At 39.5% G+C, this 17,961-nt stretch overlaps 1 protein-coding gene across 1 annotated transcript in view; it reads right to left on the reverse strand.

Annotated features, from left to right (window-relative positions):
• Positions 1 to 17,961, reverse strand: part of GUCY2C (guanylate cyclase 2C) — an 82,597-nt gene that overhangs the window by 25,995 nt on the left and 38,641 nt on the right. Inside the window, exons 12-19 of the mRNA XM_021922068.2 lie at positions 15,992 to 16,097; positions 13,835 to 13,897; positions 12,860 to 12,931; positions 12,307 to 12,411; positions 6,148 to 6,234; positions 4,506 to 4,638; positions 1,385 to 1,522; positions 164 to 252 (exon numbers count right to left, since the gene is read on the reverse strand). Coding sequence (XP_021777760.2) covers positions 164 to 252; positions 1,385 to 1,522; positions 4,506 to 4,638; positions 6,148 to 6,234; positions 12,307 to 12,411; positions 12,860 to 12,931; positions 13,835 to 13,897; positions 15,992 to 16,097 — 793 coding nt within the window. The remainder of the gene's footprint in view (positions 1 to 163; positions 253 to 1,384; positions 1,523 to 4,505; positions 4,639 to 6,147; positions 6,235 to 12,306; positions 12,412 to 12,859; positions 12,932 to 13,834; positions 13,898 to 15,991; positions 16,098 to 17,961) is intronic.

Genomic DNA, 17,961 nt, shown 5'->3' on the forward strand with positions numbered 1-17,961 from the left:
GCCCCTTAGCTCTTCTGCAGGAAGTGTGGCCTTGCTGAGCACTTGATTTCGGACTTCTAGCCTCCAGAACTGTAAGTGAATAAATTTTTGTTGTTTTAATCCATTACATTTATGGTAATTTTTATAGCAGGCCAAGGAAACGAATATGGGAAGGTATACTCACTTCTAGCTCTTTTTCCTCTGCTGTTTCCAAGAATAAATCTGGGCGGAAGGGTTTCATTCCATTGGAATTTTCCACTCTGAAAATCTTCTCTGGTTGGGTGAGAAAATTTTAAATTACAAAGAAGAATACAGCATGAAGAAATGGAAGGAATTTCAACAGAAATCCAGTTGGTTCACTCCCCTGGATGGCTCTTAGCTCAGTGAGAGTGCTGCAGAGCCTAGATCAGCACTCAGTAGACAGGTGTTAATTCGATGAGGCACCCAGTGAAAAGGTCTCATCCCACTTATAACCAGAAGGTTACCTTAAGGGATAGGCTACTGGGTGGGGCACAGTGCCTCACAACTGTAATCCCAGCACTTTGGAGGCTGAGGTTGGGGGATCACTTCAGCTCAGGAGCTCAGTCTGGGCAACATGGTGAAACCCTGTTTCTACATAAAGTACGAAAGTTAGCCAGGCATAGCGGTGTGCACCTGTCATCCCAGCTACTTGGAAGGCTGAGCCAGGAGGATTGCTTGAGCCTGGGAGGCAGAGGTTGCAGTGAGCCAAGATCATGCCACTGTACTTACTCTAGCCTGGGGGCAAGAGAGCAAGATACTGTCTAAAAAAAAAAAAAAAGAAAAGAAAGAAAAGAAAAAAAGAAAAAAAATGCTACTGACCCTGTAAAACTCAGCTCAGGCACCACTGCCTTCAGTAGGCTTCTTCTGTTCATACTTTGACCCCACCCTCTCTACATCCCTTAGTCACCGTACTCCCCACCAACCAGTTAACAGTTAGCACATAATAAATGCTCAGTAAGTGAGAATTGAATGAATGGAAGGAAGCATTTTCCCCTGAGAGGACACGTGGCCAAAAACTATAGATCTACTCCTAGTGAGAACTAAAATATGTATGTCAACCTGTTAGAGTGTTCTAGTTTAGATGTTAAGCAGGTACATTCTCTTATTGGAATCAAAAGGAAAGAGGAGAATCGTAAAGGAAGATTGTTAACAATAATACCGACAATAATAACACCTGGCAGTGTATGTTGTCTTATGCTTTTCAGTGCACTCTAATATTTAATCTTCCTAATCCTCTTATAAAAATGTATAATGCCGATGATAAGTCATTAATTTTGCAGACGAAGGAATTGTGATGTGGTTACAAACAGATTAGGGTCTCAGTAAGCCTAGAAAGCAGGTTGGCTGACTCCCAGAGGGGGCACGTGAAGGGGTTTAGGTGTACCGTTCCGGTCTCGACAGCTCGAAGTGTAGAAGGTTTCTTTCCGCAGGATGATCTCCTGTGCGATGATCCCGTAGCTGTACACATCTCCTTTCTGAGAGACGTTGGCTTGGCGGAGGTGCTCTGGAGCTGTCCACAGGTCTGTAAATGCAGACATTGAGATTACAAAATTGAGCGGGGTGAGTGGCTCATAGGCCTCCAACCTACCTTTGCTCTCTAATTGCCTACACCGTCCACTCTATATATGGGTGATCGCTTATGAGTGGCCTTGAATTGATATGATTCCAAGTTTTTGAAAAATTTTGGCTAATACCGGTGATCAAAGAGAGAACACACACCTTTTAGACTAACTATGAAATGTTAGGATTTGGGTGAGGTCATATGGCAGTATGTTATTTAAAACTGCTAGGATTACAGCCTTGAAAACTCTCAAGGTTTACCTGGAATGGGGTCTGATTGTGGTAAATGCTCAGTAGATATATGTTGAATGAATACAGTAGAATATGAGAGGTTGAAGAATTTAGTAGTTTATGGGACATATGGAATGAACCTATGAAATCCTTTAAAATACAAATTTTGGCCCAGCACGGTAGCTCATGCCTGTAATCCCAGCACTTTGGGAGGCTGAGGCAGGCAGATCACAAGGTCAGGAGATTGAGACTAGCCTGGCCAATATGGTGAAACCCCGTCTCTACTAAAAATACAAAAATTAACCAGGCATGGTGGCGGGTGCCTGTAGTCCCAGCTACTCAGGAGACTGAGGCAGGAGAATAGCTTGAACCCAGGAGGCGGAGGTTGCAGTGAGCTGAGATTGCGCCACTGCACTCCAGCCTGGGTGACAGAGTGAGACTTCGTCTCAAAAAAACAAAAAAATTTATGTATACTAAATATATTTTATTTAAATATTATAATTTATTATTTAATGTGTACATATACATATTTAAATATAAATTTACCAAAAGAAGATAAAGACAGTACACTAAGACAAAGAGACTATGACTGATATTTTCGTTTTTTTTTTTTTTTTTTGAGACGGAGTCTCGCTCTGTCGCCCAGGCTGGAGTGCAGTGGCTGGATCTCAGCTCACTGCAAGCTCCGCCTCCCGGGTTTACGCCATTCTCCTGCCTCAGCCTCCCAAGTAGCTGGGACTACAGGCGCCCGCCACCTCGCCCGGCTAGTTTTTTGTATTTTTTAGTAGAGATGGGGTTTCACCATGTTAGCCAGGATGGTCTCGATCTCCTGACCTCGTGATCCGCCCATCTCGGCCTCCCAAGGTGCTGGGATTACAGGCTTGAGTCACCGCGCCCGGCCATGACTGGTATTTTCTAGGCATAACATACTGGCAGCTTCCAACTCAGCTAGGGCCCACAGTGGCGTTTTTGTTGGTTCCCGCAGTATTCTTAAAAAAGTAATGCATGTAATTTAGTCACAGTTTACTCCTGTCCCTGCCACTCCCTAGTGTCTACATCTAGTTCACTCACTTCACATGAGTGCAATGCTGTATTTAGCTCCCATAGATACTCAAGTTTTGAATCTTTATTACACATCCTATTTAGTAATAACAGGGGCATGCAATTAATTTTTCTTCAACATGCTTCGCAAATTTTTCGGGATCACCTTACTCCTTATAAACTTTCTCAGACTTGTCTTCACCAGTTTCAATGAAACATGTATAGATTCGTGTTGTTAGGTGCAGTAACATGTTTATGATGATGCACATTTTCCTTATTTGGTTCTCTGTCCAAATGTACATCACCTTTTTGAATTTATGTCTTGTGAATTTTTGTGACTTGTGATTCATGCCCAGTTGATCGTAAAGGTTAGAGGTTGTAGAAAAGGTAAGTAAATCTACTTATGCTAAAATTTCAGGTAACCGACACCATAGGTAGGTAGGTATAAGTGAGTGCTGTTCAAGATGATAGGATTTGACTTGTAATTTATCTGATTTTTGTCATGCTGGGTTATCTGATGATGATTTGTACTACTATGTCATGAACGATGCTTGGCACACAGGTCTTCAATAAGAAATTACTGGATTGAGTTCAATATCATATTACACTTTACATGATGTGGATGTAGGCACAGAATTGCAATTTTTCTTTTATTAAGGAAAAACGAAAGGATCGCAAAGTTGAATTAGAAATATAATTTAGTGTTTGGATCTAGGTAGTATTTCTTTTTCTTTTTTTTTTTTTTTGGAGACAGAGTTTTGCTCTTTTTGCCCAGGCTGGAGTGCAGTGGTGCGATCTCGGCTCACCGCAACCTCCACCTCCCAGGTTCAAGCGATTCTCCTGCCTCAGCCTCCTGAGTAGCTGGGATTACAGGCATGCGCCATCACCCTGGCTAATTTTGTACTTTTAGTAGAGACGGAGTTTCTCCATGTTGGTCAGGCTGGTCTTGAACTCCCGACCTCAGGTGATCCACCTGCCTCGGCCTCCCAAAGTGCTGGGATTACAGACGTGAGCCACCGTGCCCGGTTGATCTAGGTAGTATTTCAAGGCAACGTGAGTGCTAGATATCTGAGTCTGTTTAACTGTGAGTCATAGTAAATGTTCAACATGAAAAGCCCTTTATACTATACAAATCTGTTTTCTTTATGCTATCTTTTTTGACTCTCACCACAATCCTGAAAGAGGTAAGAATATATTTTACTGGTTAGAGTTTTTTCCTTAATATTTCTTATTGCCACAGATAAATGAATGATGTCTCAAATGGAAAGTCGGTCCTCTGGTTTGTACTCTACCTTCTTGGACAAATCTGAGTCTCAGTGCTGTCCTCCATAAAGGAAAAAGGTTAAATTAGATGATGTCTAAGGTCTTTTCCTGCTCCAACCTTCTGTATTTTTTTCACCTAGTTCAAATCCTACAAGCCATTAAGCTATTCATGATTTCTCAGTGATATCAAGGGACACATGGATGAAGGAAATCCACAGAGGACATTTGTTTAACTCAGGAAATACTTGCTGACTGACAAGTGGGAAGGTCTGGAGAATGAGCCAGCTGTTGTCTCTTGTGGCTTTAAGTGCTTATCTTCTGATCAGTATTACAATTTCCTGACCATGCTACATGGGTTTGAAAAAAAAAAATCAGTTAGGTAACTAGTGAACACTTAATTCATTACAGACCTTTTTTTGGAGGTAAAATGGAATTGCAGCCAAAATCAGTGATCTTCACCACCATTCTACTGTCCACTACGCAGTTGGTAGATTTCAGACGACCATGGACTTCTGTCTTACTGGAGTGCAGATATGACATTCCCTGTAATTTTTCAGATGATAGAAAAACAGAAATGTGACACGCTTCAGCTGCTTCATTATTTGAAAGAAAAAAGTGACATTTGGAAACCATTTCAGCAGACAGTCACACGATCAGGTTTTAATTTTAGTCCCACTATTTTTACTTTAATGTTACTGAAGCCCTAATATTTGCCTACACATTATATCTCGTTTCAAAGTCTGTTTAAATGACAGAGTAGAAGGGAATTGTCTAAAATCTCTGCTTAAGTAGTTGTATATAATATGAGGCAAAGGGTTTTTTTTTTTTTTTTAAGTGTTTCTGCTTATCACTTATTTGGTCTGTGACCCTGGGTAGGTCTCTGGTCCTTTTTTACATGAATTTAAAATAAACATACAAATAATAGTGCCTTGCCTTTCCAAAGGGGCAGGGGTGCCAGGCTAGATTATTTCCTAAAGTGGAATTGGTTTCATCCTATTTTGAAACAATGTTTCATTCATTCTGTTTCAAAAGGGGAAGCCTGGCCCCTTGCAATGGCTCAGGCCTGTAATCCCTGCACTTTGGGAGGCCGAGCTACTCGGGAGGCTGAGGCAGGATAATCGCTTGAACTTGGGAGGCCGAGGTTGCAGTGTGCTGAGATCGCGCCACTGTACTCTAGCCTGGGGGACAGAGTGAGACTCTGTCTCAAAAAAGAAAAACAGAGGAAGCCTGTTTTTGGCTGATGTGCTTCTCTCTGGTGGTTAGAGGGTGTCTCAGCTGAAGCTGGTTTGCAGCCTGGATCATAGGAGTGAAATGTGTGTGGCAAATCGATTTTCGTAACACATTTTTCAAACTGATTCTGAACCCATATAACTTTCAGGTGGGTTAAGACTGTATCAAACAGCTTCCTCTCATAACCAACTTTTCTTCATTCTTGAATGAGGCCCTGGTTACTCATGTCCACTTCTGTTTTCCTATCACGTCTGAAAATACACATGTCCACATTTATTATTGATTCCTGCAAGATGGTTTCCTGTACTTAATATTTTCTCTTATAAAGTTGAGGATTCAGTTGTCTTTTTTATTTTTGAAATGGAGTCTCACTGTGTCACCCAGGCTGGAGTGCAATGGCTCCATCTTGGCTCACAGCAACCTCCATCTCCTGGGTTCAAGCAGTTCTCCTGCCTCAGCCTCCCAAAGTGCTGGGATTACAGGCTTGAGCCACTGCGACCAGCCCAGTTGTCTTTCTCGTAGTTTTATATGATTTCGATTTCTGGAAAATCTATGAAACTGCGTGCCCCACACCCAGACTACAAAGAATATAATAACATAATAATAACTGATGTATATTGAACATTTCCTTATACCAGGTCTTGTTATAAGCATGTGCATTATTTCACAAAATCCTCACAACCTAAAATCCTACAACCCTATGACATAGCTATTATTATCATTTTACAGATGAAGAAACCAATGCACAGAAGGTTGAATAACTTGTTAGATCTGTTTTCTTATATTTAATTTTCATATTTTCTGTGTGTGTGTTTCTCTTACCTTAGCAATGTCATACAAGACAGAGATCTTAAACTCCCAATCCATGAATGTGCCATCAGGGTAGGAAATTGTGTCATTTAAAACTTCCTGAATAGGAAAAAAAGAAGAAAAGTTGTTGCAAGAAAGGATATTATGGAGAGATTATTATGAAACAAATAATGAACTTCAAATTATGAGACCTTAGGATCAGGAACAAATTGGAATTCCACTGTCTGGGTTTTCATGAACCTATTTTTGTTTTCTTTTCTGCATAAGAAGCATTGGGTGGTTTTTGCCACCTGGATATGAGCAGGAGGTACCCATAGCACCCCAAATTTCAGTTCTCCCATCAGACAGATGTAGAGGAATAAGCAGCAGGCCGGGAGACTGCTTAACAGGTGACTGCCCTGCGTGTTCTGTCTCATCTAAATTGGACCCATGTTTTAAAACAGGCAATTGCTATAAGAAAATTCCTTCATTAAGCTTGTGTTTTTATTCACCTAATCAGTTACATAAATTGGCTTAATTGCTTTTATTTTTAGAGTTTACTAAGTCCTCTCTCAATAAGAGAGATCTTGGATTTTTTTGTGAATTGTATGACCTGGGATTTTTTTTTTTCTTTTTTTTGTTTGTTTTTGAGACAGAATCTTGCTCTGTGGCCCAGGCTGGTGTGCAGTGGCACAATCTCAGCTCATTGCAACCTCTGCCCCCAGGGTTCAAGCGATTCTCCTGCTTTTGCCTCCTGAGTAGCTGAGATTACAGGTGCATGCCACTATGCCCAGCTAATTTTTGTATTTTTAGTAGAGATGGGGTTTCACTACATTGGACAGGCTGATCTCGAACTCCTGGCCTCAAGCAGTCTGCCCGCCTCAGCCTCCCAAAGTGCTGGGATTACAGGCGCAAGCCACCGCACCCCGCCTATACCTGGAATTTTCAAGTCACTATTTTAATATGATGATGGTTCTACAAAGTTGCAGGATTTTAATTAAGCTAATACGTAACTGTTCTTCACGGTAGAACTTTAAACAGGACTCTAACTGATAGCAATAGTTTCTTATTTTAGGAAAAAGCCCATTTTGATTTTTAATTTTAACTCAGGCACCGTACCAAGAATTTCCAAGGAGGGGTCTGAAGTCCTTAATCATTTCAGGTAAGGCTGGTTGGGCTGTGGTACCAGGCCAAGTTGATGGAGGGGAGTTATGGGCAGACAGATTCTTTTCTATGCCTTCTCTCCCTTTAGCTCACCATTCACCCATCCTACCCTGTTCTCATCTGCCAAATTGTAAAAAGCATATTATTCTGTTTTGATGATAAAAGGAATACATGTTTACTATACAAAATGTGAAAAAAATTATACAATATAAAAAGGAAGAATATAAAATTATGGCTAATTGCACCATCTAATTTATTCTCATTTTGGTATTTTCTTCTAGTTTTCTTTAATGTAGATATGGAAAGTATATGTAATAAATATTATAAACGTGGGATCGTAATGTATATGCGGATTTATATGTTTTTTTCTGAGCAATTTTAATAGGTGACCTGCATGTTTGTTTTTTAAAATTATTGAGTGTTATCTCTAGAGCAGGGACTGTGTTAGTGCTGGGATTATAAGGGACCTGTTAAAGTGTGCACAGTCTGGTGAAGGAAACTGACATTCATAAAACAATCAGACCAATAAACATAAAATTATCACTGTGATAAGTGCAATGAAAAATTGCCTAAAATCTGGGAATTTGACCCCTAAAATCTGGGGTTTGTTATAAAGATTAAATATGGCTTCCTTCAGGAAATGGCTGTTGAGCTGAGATCAAATGAAATAGGGAGCCAAGAGTTTTGGGAAGAGGTAACAGCAAGGGAAAAGAACCTTTTGTGGAAAAGAGAATGGAAAGGTCCTATTATCTCAGCACCCATTTTTTAAATTACCCTTCTTTAGTTATATTTGTTATACACTTAATGGTATTCCTGGCCCATATGTTTTTCTTCCATAAATCATTTGCTTGTTCATGAGCTGTCACTACACTGCCTTGATTATAATAACTTTCTAGTAAGTGGCCTCTTCATTCTCTTTTTCAAAACTGTTCTGGTTATTATTGCTCATATATATGTGTGTGTGTATATATATGTATTTCCGATGATCTCTGTTAATTAAGAAAAGTCTTTGCCTTCGATTGCAAGTTCGTTTTCAGAAGAATTTATACATTTTCAATGTGAATTTGTCGGTATAGGGTGTTGGTAAACTGACTCTGTATTAGCAACAGCCCTGATTTATAATATGCTTGCTGAGTACAATGTGAAATATTTCCACCCTGAATGATTTCAGCTTCCAAAGCTTTAACACTGACTGGTAAATTCTTGAATAACTTAACAGTCAGCTGTGAGCTAGTACCAGCCAGTTCCAGCACATCATTGATTCCTATCTAAGAACCTGACTGAGTTCTGTTAAGATTTATTTAATGTCTTAGAAAACTTTCAGTGTTCTTAACTGATTCTTTGCATCTCACGTTGCGTATTTTCAAATAAATATTTTTGTTAAAAATATTAAGGAGGATTTTTCGAGTTGTATTTTCTGACCAATTACATGATATACACATTATATATGTAAATTATTTTCTATATACTTATTTTGTTTCTGGTCATCATATAAATTTCTTATAATTTTTAGTATTTGAGGCTTTTGCATTTTCTAGGTAAACAATCATATCTTTATATTTATTTATTTATTTGAGATGAAGACTCGCACTGTTGCCCGGGCTGAAGTGCAACGGTGGGATCTCGGCTCATTGCAACCTCCACCTCCTGGGTTCAAGCAATTCTCCTACCTCAACGTTCCAAGTAGTTGGGATTACAGGTGGCCACCATCATGCCCCACTAATTTTTTGTATTTTTAGTGGAGACGAGGTTTCACTGTGTTGGCCAGGCTAGTCTCGAACTCCTGACCTCGTGTCCCGCCCCCCACTCCCGCCTCTGACTCCTAAAGTGCTGGGATTACAGGCATGAGCCACCGCACCTGGCCTCATCTTTAAATTAAAAAAAAAAAAAAAAATCTATTGCTTTTGTGAAAGTTGTCAAAATCAGAATGGAGTCGCAAATGCTGAAAAAATCCTGACACATACAGCTAGAAAAGGCCATGAAAAACAGAGTTGTCATGCTTGTGTACTTCATAACAAAAACTATCACAAAAGACTCCACAGAAACCTCAACCTTCCACAAAGGCCGTCGCAACCTCACACACAAAAAATACTTATACAAGGACATCTGCTCAACATCTGCCTGTCCAACCTCTGACTGGCATCATCCTTGCTAGTGATCTTTGTAACACAACAATTATGTAATCCTCTTTGTTTTTTTTCCCCCTTAAAATCCTTTGTCTTCCTTTATCTCTCTGAATATGCACATAATTTATGATGGCATATGTATTCCCATTACAGTGTTCTTTTCCAAATAAACATCTTTCTTTTAGAGAGCCACTCTCTGTTTGTTATTTATCTTGACACCTTCCAATAACCGTGTATCTTATTCCTGTTTCATGCATTAGTGCTTTGGTTAGAACTTTCAGAAGTTAACTAACAGTAGTAAAGGGTGCGGCTAGGGAGTCTTTGCATTAATAGAGATGAAGTCAGTTGTTATTTTATGATAGACAGTCTTTGCAATGTTAAGAAAGTATTGTTTTATTTCTAACTCTACAGGAGTTGTTATTATGGGGGAGCCTAAGAATATTTCTGAAATGAGGTCTGGGAATTCTCTGGCATATCACCATTTAATTGTTGTTTTCCTTGTTGAGAACAGGTTGCAAATATTAAATCTGGTATCCTCTTCCCTGAGCTATGGTTTCACAGCTTCATTCCATGCAGGTCTTACTCTAACGTCATCTTGCCAGAGAAGTCTTCCATGGCTATCTTATCTTAAGTAGCATAACTCAGGTATGTTTGAAAGGAGGTTATTATAAATAACAAAAGAGCTTTTCTCACTCCCACCACCCAGTAACAACGGGTTTTAGGAACCAAGAATGAAGACAAAATGTATTTCTTACTATATCACAATATCACATTAATAGCCATAGAAGAAATGATAATTCCCATAGAGAGAATACCAAAGTCAGCTTAATTCTTCTAATGTTGAAGTTCAGTAAAAATAATTCTCATTATCTATATAAAAACTATTTTCAAGTTAAACAAACACATGAACATACTCCAAATTCATTTAACATTGAACAAAGTTAGCATGAGATTGAAACTAAAATCTGACCAAAGGCTAACTGTAGTTGTGAATACAGAGGAAAAAACATAATAAAAGAAATGCTAAGCCAGTTGTATATACAAAAAGCATAACACAAACAATTGGATATGGTTAATTCTATGAATGGAACAATATTATTATAATGTACCAAATCAAAAGGTCATAGGAGAAAAACCACATCAGTGTTTTAATGGATGATGAAAGTGATCATTTTAATTGATACTGATCAAATAAATACACATTTCTAGGAATAACAATAACTATTTCACATCTTTCAGAATTAGAAATATTTTTCACATGAGGTCTAGACCACACTCTCATTTAATTTCAATGAGACAGAAATTTTAGAATACTAATTAATAGAGCCTGGTCAAAGGGTTTCACATGGCTTATTATTGCCTGAAACTGATTCAGAATTGGTCTAATTAAATTTTTTTTTGGAAACAGATTTCATGATTATATCGCTTCTGAAAGTTTCCCTTTTTAAAGATTATAATTTAATAGTCATGAAGTATTCTTTCACAATTAAAACATCTTTTCACTGCTTTTTTATTCTCAATTTTGTGTATTTGCATGTTTGTTTTAAAAATAATATCTAGAAATGAAAGGCTTGTGTGTTTTAATAATTTTGTTTTTTAAGTTGCAAGTGCATTTTAAAATCCTATCCTATTTTATTTGATTTATAAAGATTGATATTTAATAGCTTCCTTTCCTTATGTTATAGTTATTCTTCTAAATTTTGCATTGGATACTTAAATTGTTTATTATTGTTATTATTTATTTTATTATTATTTTTTTGAAACGGAGTCTCACTCTGTTGCCAGGCTGGAGTGCAGTGGCACGATCTCGGCTCACTGCAACCTCTGACTCCCTGGTTCAAGCAATTCTTCTGCCTCAGCCTCCTAAGTAGCTGTAATTACAGGCACGCACCACCACGCCCAGCTAATTTTTGTATTTTTAGTAGAGACGGGGTTTCACCGTGTTGGCCAAGATGATCTCGATCTCCTGACCTCATGATCCGCCTGCCTCGGCCTCCCAAAGTGCTGGGATTACAGGTGTGAGCCACGGTGCCCAGCCTTGTTTATTATTTTTTAAGAACTTCTACCTTAGCACCATTTTCCTCTTTGATCTTAATTCTCCTGGCCAGCTGCCTGCTCAAGATTTCTCTACCACATTCCATTACGCTAGTCCCTCATGGGCTTGCTTTCCCTTCTGCTATACAGCAAATGAATTCTCAAAGTGCTAAATATAGTTAATGGCTTAATGTGTCACTTTTTCCTTATACCACTGTTACATTTCATAGGGATTAATACAGAGAAGAGCCCTCAGATGTCAGAATAACAAGCATGAAAGAATTTTTAAAAGAAATAGTAACATTTAGGGCTACGATTTTTTCTTGGAGGGTAGATTTGAGTTTATACTGCATAGTGTGAAAGCTAATATTCTCGCTTTTTATCTTAGTTTCTCTGTTTGCTTTGGACTTGCTCAGTCCAAATACCTGACCTCATCTGGCAAGTCCTGGATGATTCTTAGTCCAAGAGTGGAGTAATAATTTGGACAGCAGCAGAACCAAGAACGATGACCAAGTCTTCTAATGCTTATTTGGTGCTATCATAATGATTATCCATTTCTCTTTTAGTACAAAAGCAAGTATTCATGTAAAATAAAATGTATTTGGAGGTAATCACTCATTTTTCCACTTCCATTCTCTGTTTACTCCCCTCCCTAAATCTATTATCTTTTTCCTGAATTTTTTTTGGGCTTGTTTATAAAAACATAGTAAGACTGAAAAAATCTCAGAAAAAGTCTGGAAAGCTTGTGACCCCATCAACTTTCCATGATAACGCTTTAATATTATTTTACTCGATAAATATTTTTATTTAAAGTCCTGCTGAATATTTTTATATGATTAGAACATTGGAAATGACCATGGTTTCTTACCCGGAGGGATCCTCTCTCACAGTATTCTATTACCCCGAAGATCATGGTATCAAGTTTCACAGTGCCATAGAACTTGGTCAGGTTGTAATAGTCAATCTGAAGCAACTAGAAGAACATATTTGTTTACAAAGCAAATTAGGCAGAACAGGGTGCCAAAGTAAAAATTAATATGCCAATAAAATGTATTTTCTTTCAGATCTATGAGAAGATGTGTTGCTCTTAACAAATTGAATGTCAGTACCCATTGCTTATCACACATTATATTAATCTCATTCAACAACCTTTCCTTTGTCAGTAAGAGGCCTTGAGTACAAACTTTACTTTCAAATAGTATCAGGTCCACTTTCTAGGAAAGACTAGTAGATTTCCAGAATTTTTTACGCCATCGACCTCACTTTCCAATATCTCTTTGTAGAATTTTCAACAAGAAATATAGTCACCATTTCTTGGCCTGAGGGCTTCTCTGTCAGCCTCTTACTCCACGAACAACCTCAGTGATTAGAAGAAATGGAGTGAAGTTATTTCTCAAGAGTTTGAAGTAAGGGCTACATACCTTGTTCAATTCTATCTTCTGTTTTTCAGTGAAATTACCATCATTGTGCTTGAGATCTTTGAGAATCACTCGCTGCAAAAATCAATGAAATTTAGGAGACACTGTTGTGGTGTAACTTGTTACATGCATATTATAACAGTTTGTGTGTCTCACTAGACTGTAAACTTTTGAGAGCAGTGACAGTATTTGGTTGATTTTTTTTTTTTTTTTTTTAAAGACAGAGCCTTGCTCTGTTGCCTAGGTTGGAGTGCAGTGGTGCAATCTCGGTTCACTTCAACCTCCGCCTCCCAGGTTCAAGCAATTCTCATGCCTCAGCCTCCCCAGTAGCTGGGACTACAGGCATGCACCACCATGCCCCCGGCTAATTTTTGTATTTTCAGGAGAAACGGGGTTTTGCCATATTGGCCAGGCTGGTCTCGAACTCCTGGCCTCAAATGATCCACCCGCCTCAGCCTCCCAAAGTCCTGGGATTACAGACATGAGCCATTGTGCCGGGCCTTGATTGATGTTTGTATCCCTGGTGCCTAGTACCTGGGATATGGTAAGTTCAGTCTTGAATGTTTCTTTAAGAATGACTAAATGGAAGGAAGGCAGGCAAAAGGGAGGGAGGGAAGAAGGAAGGATGGAAATAAGATGCAAAGCTCTCATATGAGATTGTTGTATTTCTCAGCAATGAGCCAAAATATAATACTAGGGTTGCCCTCGACTACTCTGAATATCTTTTATATTTCATTTTTCTGCCTACACTCCACCCTTCCCCAACATTCTATTTATCTTCCATTTTCCCCAGGATTGTGAGTTTTGTTACCCTAGAAGCAGGGCCCTGGCCACCCCTGTGAAGCTCTAAGAACAGCCCTTGGGAACAGACTGGGCACTCCCATCATTGTGATACTGACATCAGGGGCCGGGGCAACGAGGGGTCAGAAGGCCCCCAGCATATCCCAGTGGAGAGTTCAGAGAAGTGGGAGACGTCACCTTTTTGTCGTATTTGCACTGTCGTAGTCTCTGGATTGTATCTCGTCTTTTGTCATCATCGATCTGGCACAAGAAAAGGCTAATTATTCCAGAAACTCCATATCTCTTCCCTCCTTTGAGTTTACTGTTCCAAAGACTTATTTCCTTAGCCAGATGACTCATTCATTCTGATGAACGAATAAAATCTGTACTCATATACATTTTGTACAGAAACTGACAAGAAATAGATGAATTATACTTCTAGGAATATTTAGATTTTAAGAAAACATACAGAGACACATGTTTTGGGCTTACTCCAAAAGAGAAAATATGAAATATGGGGTTTTGAGGCAGTGGGGGGGTGCTTGAGGAATGACACCAAGGCTGGACTTGTGCAGAGGTGGTGCGTGTGGGAGCCCATCGGGTGCTGTACAGAGACAGAGGTGCACACGCTCCTTCTGAAAGTCCCCTCTCCTCTTCCTAGTGTGATATTAAATAGACAGGAGACCATTGGCATGAGACTGTCTTTGTATTATGAGTTCCTATAAATGACAGACCTAACTTAGTATATAGGCAAACTGAAAACTGATCTGGGAGTCTATTTTTGTAACAAATGGCTCGATTTCAGCCAATCACAGGCAGCTAACTGAACAGACCATGCCCAAATAAAGCAAATGCCTAGCTGTAACCAATCAAGTTATTTGTGGACTTTACTTCCTTGTACAACCTATGAAAGCTCACTGCCCATGCTGCGGGGTGGAGCTTTCTGAACCTCTTTTGGTTTTGAGTGCAACACAATTCATGAATCACTTTTTGCTCAAATAAATTATATTTCATCTGTCCAGAGTTTTTCTTTTAACACTAGGTACTTCCAGTTTGTCATTTAGGTCAACAAATTCTCTCTTTGGAAATTCAGTAGTCTTAAGGTTGTTTATACCTGACTGCGAATTACTGTTAAATTGATTTCATCCTGACACTTAGCTGAGACAGATTGGTCTTTGTGGGTAGAATTTTCACAAAAATTCTTTGTGAATAGAATTTTTCTGTTGGAGGTTCAGCAGGAGGAGGGTCACATTGGAGCATGTCATATTTCTGAAAGAAGGGAAGACCTGGTCCATGGATAGATATGAGGGGATCGGAGCCATTAGAGGGCAGCACGCAGGACTTGGGGAGGAGAGTCAAGAGTTGGTAGAGAGGTTCCAGAGACAAACTTAGACCAAATGCAATTATATTTCTGCTGATTTTAAGCAAGGAAGCATCTCAAATCACACTACACTATCAGTTTGGCCCTGGTCTGAAGGAGTCCACGAATTCCCATCTGTGGAGGTCTTGGGTCTCCATATTCTCTTAATATGCTTTGGTATAAAAGCTAGGATAATTATATGGTATATGGAATGTGTTACAATCTCAGGCTTTGCAGTTAGACAGACTGGGTTTAAATTGTAGCTGTGTTCCTGGAATTTCCGCCCTGCTACTTCACAGTGTTCAGGAGAAGATGAAATGGGTTAATGCATGTGGTGCATTATAAGTGCTCAGTAAGTGTTAGCTATTATTACTTACAGTAATCTTACTCATTAGTTGCATGTGTCCCTGCACTGTTTCTTAATCTTTTGTCCTTCAGTTTCCTCATCAGCAAAATTATGATGATAAAGCTTAATTTTGGGTTCCTGGAGTAGGAGGAGTAGATGAGACAGCACAGGTCCTGCATTGACTGTGCTAAATGGAGTAAGTTATTATTGGCTGCTGCTATTTCCTGGTTGAAGGTGAATGTGAGCAAATATAAGCAGAGGAGGCCTCTTTCTTCAGGAATGAGTAAGACAAGTCATAGGTCCTTAGTACGGATAGATTAGCATCCAAGGTTTAGGGGAACTCAAATGCTCTGCCCATTCCTACATCCCTTCCATGGCAAATTCCCTTTATGTGTATTTCTCTTCTGGGTCAGATGCAGAGAATGAGAACACACCATATCTCAGCCTCCAGGGAGTGCTCACTGGATTAACTAGCTGACATGTAGGAGAATGGAGAAACAAGGGGAAGGCAGAGAGTTGAAAATTAGAAAGCACCTAAGTCTTGCTTTCTAGAACAACTATCCCTACTTGGCACATATCCTGCAATGCTAAGTCTTGTCAAATACCTGGCAAATTGCGCCCATTCTTCAACAAGTAAGGTAGGCTTTACCTTCAGGCTAACGTGATTGGTCTCATTGGTCTCCAGAGGAAAGATATTTTCAGGAGGAATGTGGGACCATTTTTTCTGACGAAGTTCATAATCTTTTTTATATTTTCTGTGAAAGGAATAAAGCCGGTCAATAGGTTTTTCTTAGTATCCACGCCATTCAGCTTCTGAAGACTGGGAGAAGTTTAGAACCCTGGTATGCTCAGGTAGATGTGCGTGGGGGAAGGTAGCCCAATGACAGAACACCATGTTCTCCAAACTGAAAAGTGCTCACTGCCAGCGGACCTGCAAGGGTTTCTGATGGGCTTTTACAGCAGTGGCCCTCAACCTTTTTGACACCAGAGACTGGTTTCCTGGAAGACAGTGTTTCCATGGAGGTGGTAGGGGGTGGTTTCAGGATGAGACTGTTCCACCTCAGATCAGGCATTAGATTCTCATAAGGAGCATGCAACCTAGATCCCCCGCATGCGCAGTTCACGATAGGGTTCACGCTCCTATGAGAAGCTAATGCCCTGACTGATCTGACTGACAGGAAGGGTTGCTCAGGACGTAATGCTCGCTCACCCGCTGCTCACCTCCTGCTGTGCGGTCGGTTCCTAACAGGCCATGGACTGGCGATTGGGGACCCCTGTTTCCTAGTCTTTCTTTTCTTTTCGCTTCACTTTCCCAGGTTTTTCACTAAGGCAGTCGTTCACGATAGTAAAGGATTTAAACTGATGACATAGAAGGAGTTAGGAAAAAATATAGGAAACAAATGTAAAGTTGGTAACGATGACAGGCAAAAATGTTAATTTTTAAACCACCAGAGAATACACCAGATCCCTAAATAAGCCAGTTCCTCTTACCCATCTGTGCCTTTTCAAAAAATATGTTTAAAGAAAATGGAAAAGTACAGAGAAAATGTAACAACACCTATCTCAACTACAAAATGTTAAGAATGTATAGTTTCCTTCAGATAGTATCGGTCCCCAGATAGTGTAGGTTGGGGATTAGGCCCCCAACCTCTGGGCCGCCAACTGGTGGTGGTCCATGGCCTGTTAGGAACCAAGCCGCACAGCCGGAGGTGAGAGGTCAGCATTACCACCTGAGCTCCGCCTCCTGTCACATCAGCAGTGGCGTCAGATTCTCATAGGAGCGTGAACCCTATTGAGAACTGCACATGGGAGGGATTCAGGTTGTGCACTCTTTATCCTTATGAGAATCTAACTAATGCCTGATGATCTGAGGTGGAGCAGTTACATCCCGAAACTCCCCCCACCCCCAAAAATTGTTTTCCACGAAACCAGTCCCTGGTGCCAAAAGGCTGGGGACTGGGTATAGATGAAGCAGAATTCTTGGGCTGTAGAGGATGTGCACTTTCAACTTTACAGATATCACCAAATTGCTTCCCAAAGCAGTGGTTATCAATTAATTTACCTTCTTATCTTGAGAATTCCCATCTTCTATATTCTTGTCAACATTTGGTATTGATAAACTTTTTTTTAACCTTTGTGATATAAGCGAAGCAGTGTTTCATTATTGCTTTACTTTGCATTTTCTTGATTACTAGTGAGATTATCCTTTCAAATATTTTCTAGCTATTTAGTAGAATATATAGACTCAGAATTATATAGAATTATGTATTTATAATTTTGCTCATTTTTCCCTAGTGTGTATCTTTTTCTTATGCTTGTTAACTTACATATGTTCTTAATATATTTTGAGAAATAAATCCTTTGTCCTTTTGTTTTTCAAATACCTTTTCGTAGTTTATTACTTCTTTTAACTTTGTTTTCCAGAAAGTTTTGATTTTTATTATGGTCATATTTATGTATTTTTTCTTTGACTTCTCCTTTTTTATCTTGACTGAGAAGTACTTTCCTAACCTGACATCATAAAGTCATTTTTATTGGACAGGCACAGTGGCTCACACCTACAATCCAGCACTTTGGGAGGCCAAGGTGGGTGGATCACTTGAGGTCAAGAGTTGAGAC

The sequence above is a fragment of the Papio anubis genome, chromosome 9 (genome assembly GCF_008728515.1).
Source record: "Papio anubis isolate 15944 chromosome 9, Panubis1.0, whole genome shotgun sequence".
NCBI lineage: Eukaryota > Metazoa > Chordata > Mammalia > Primates > Cercopithecidae > Papio > Papio anubis.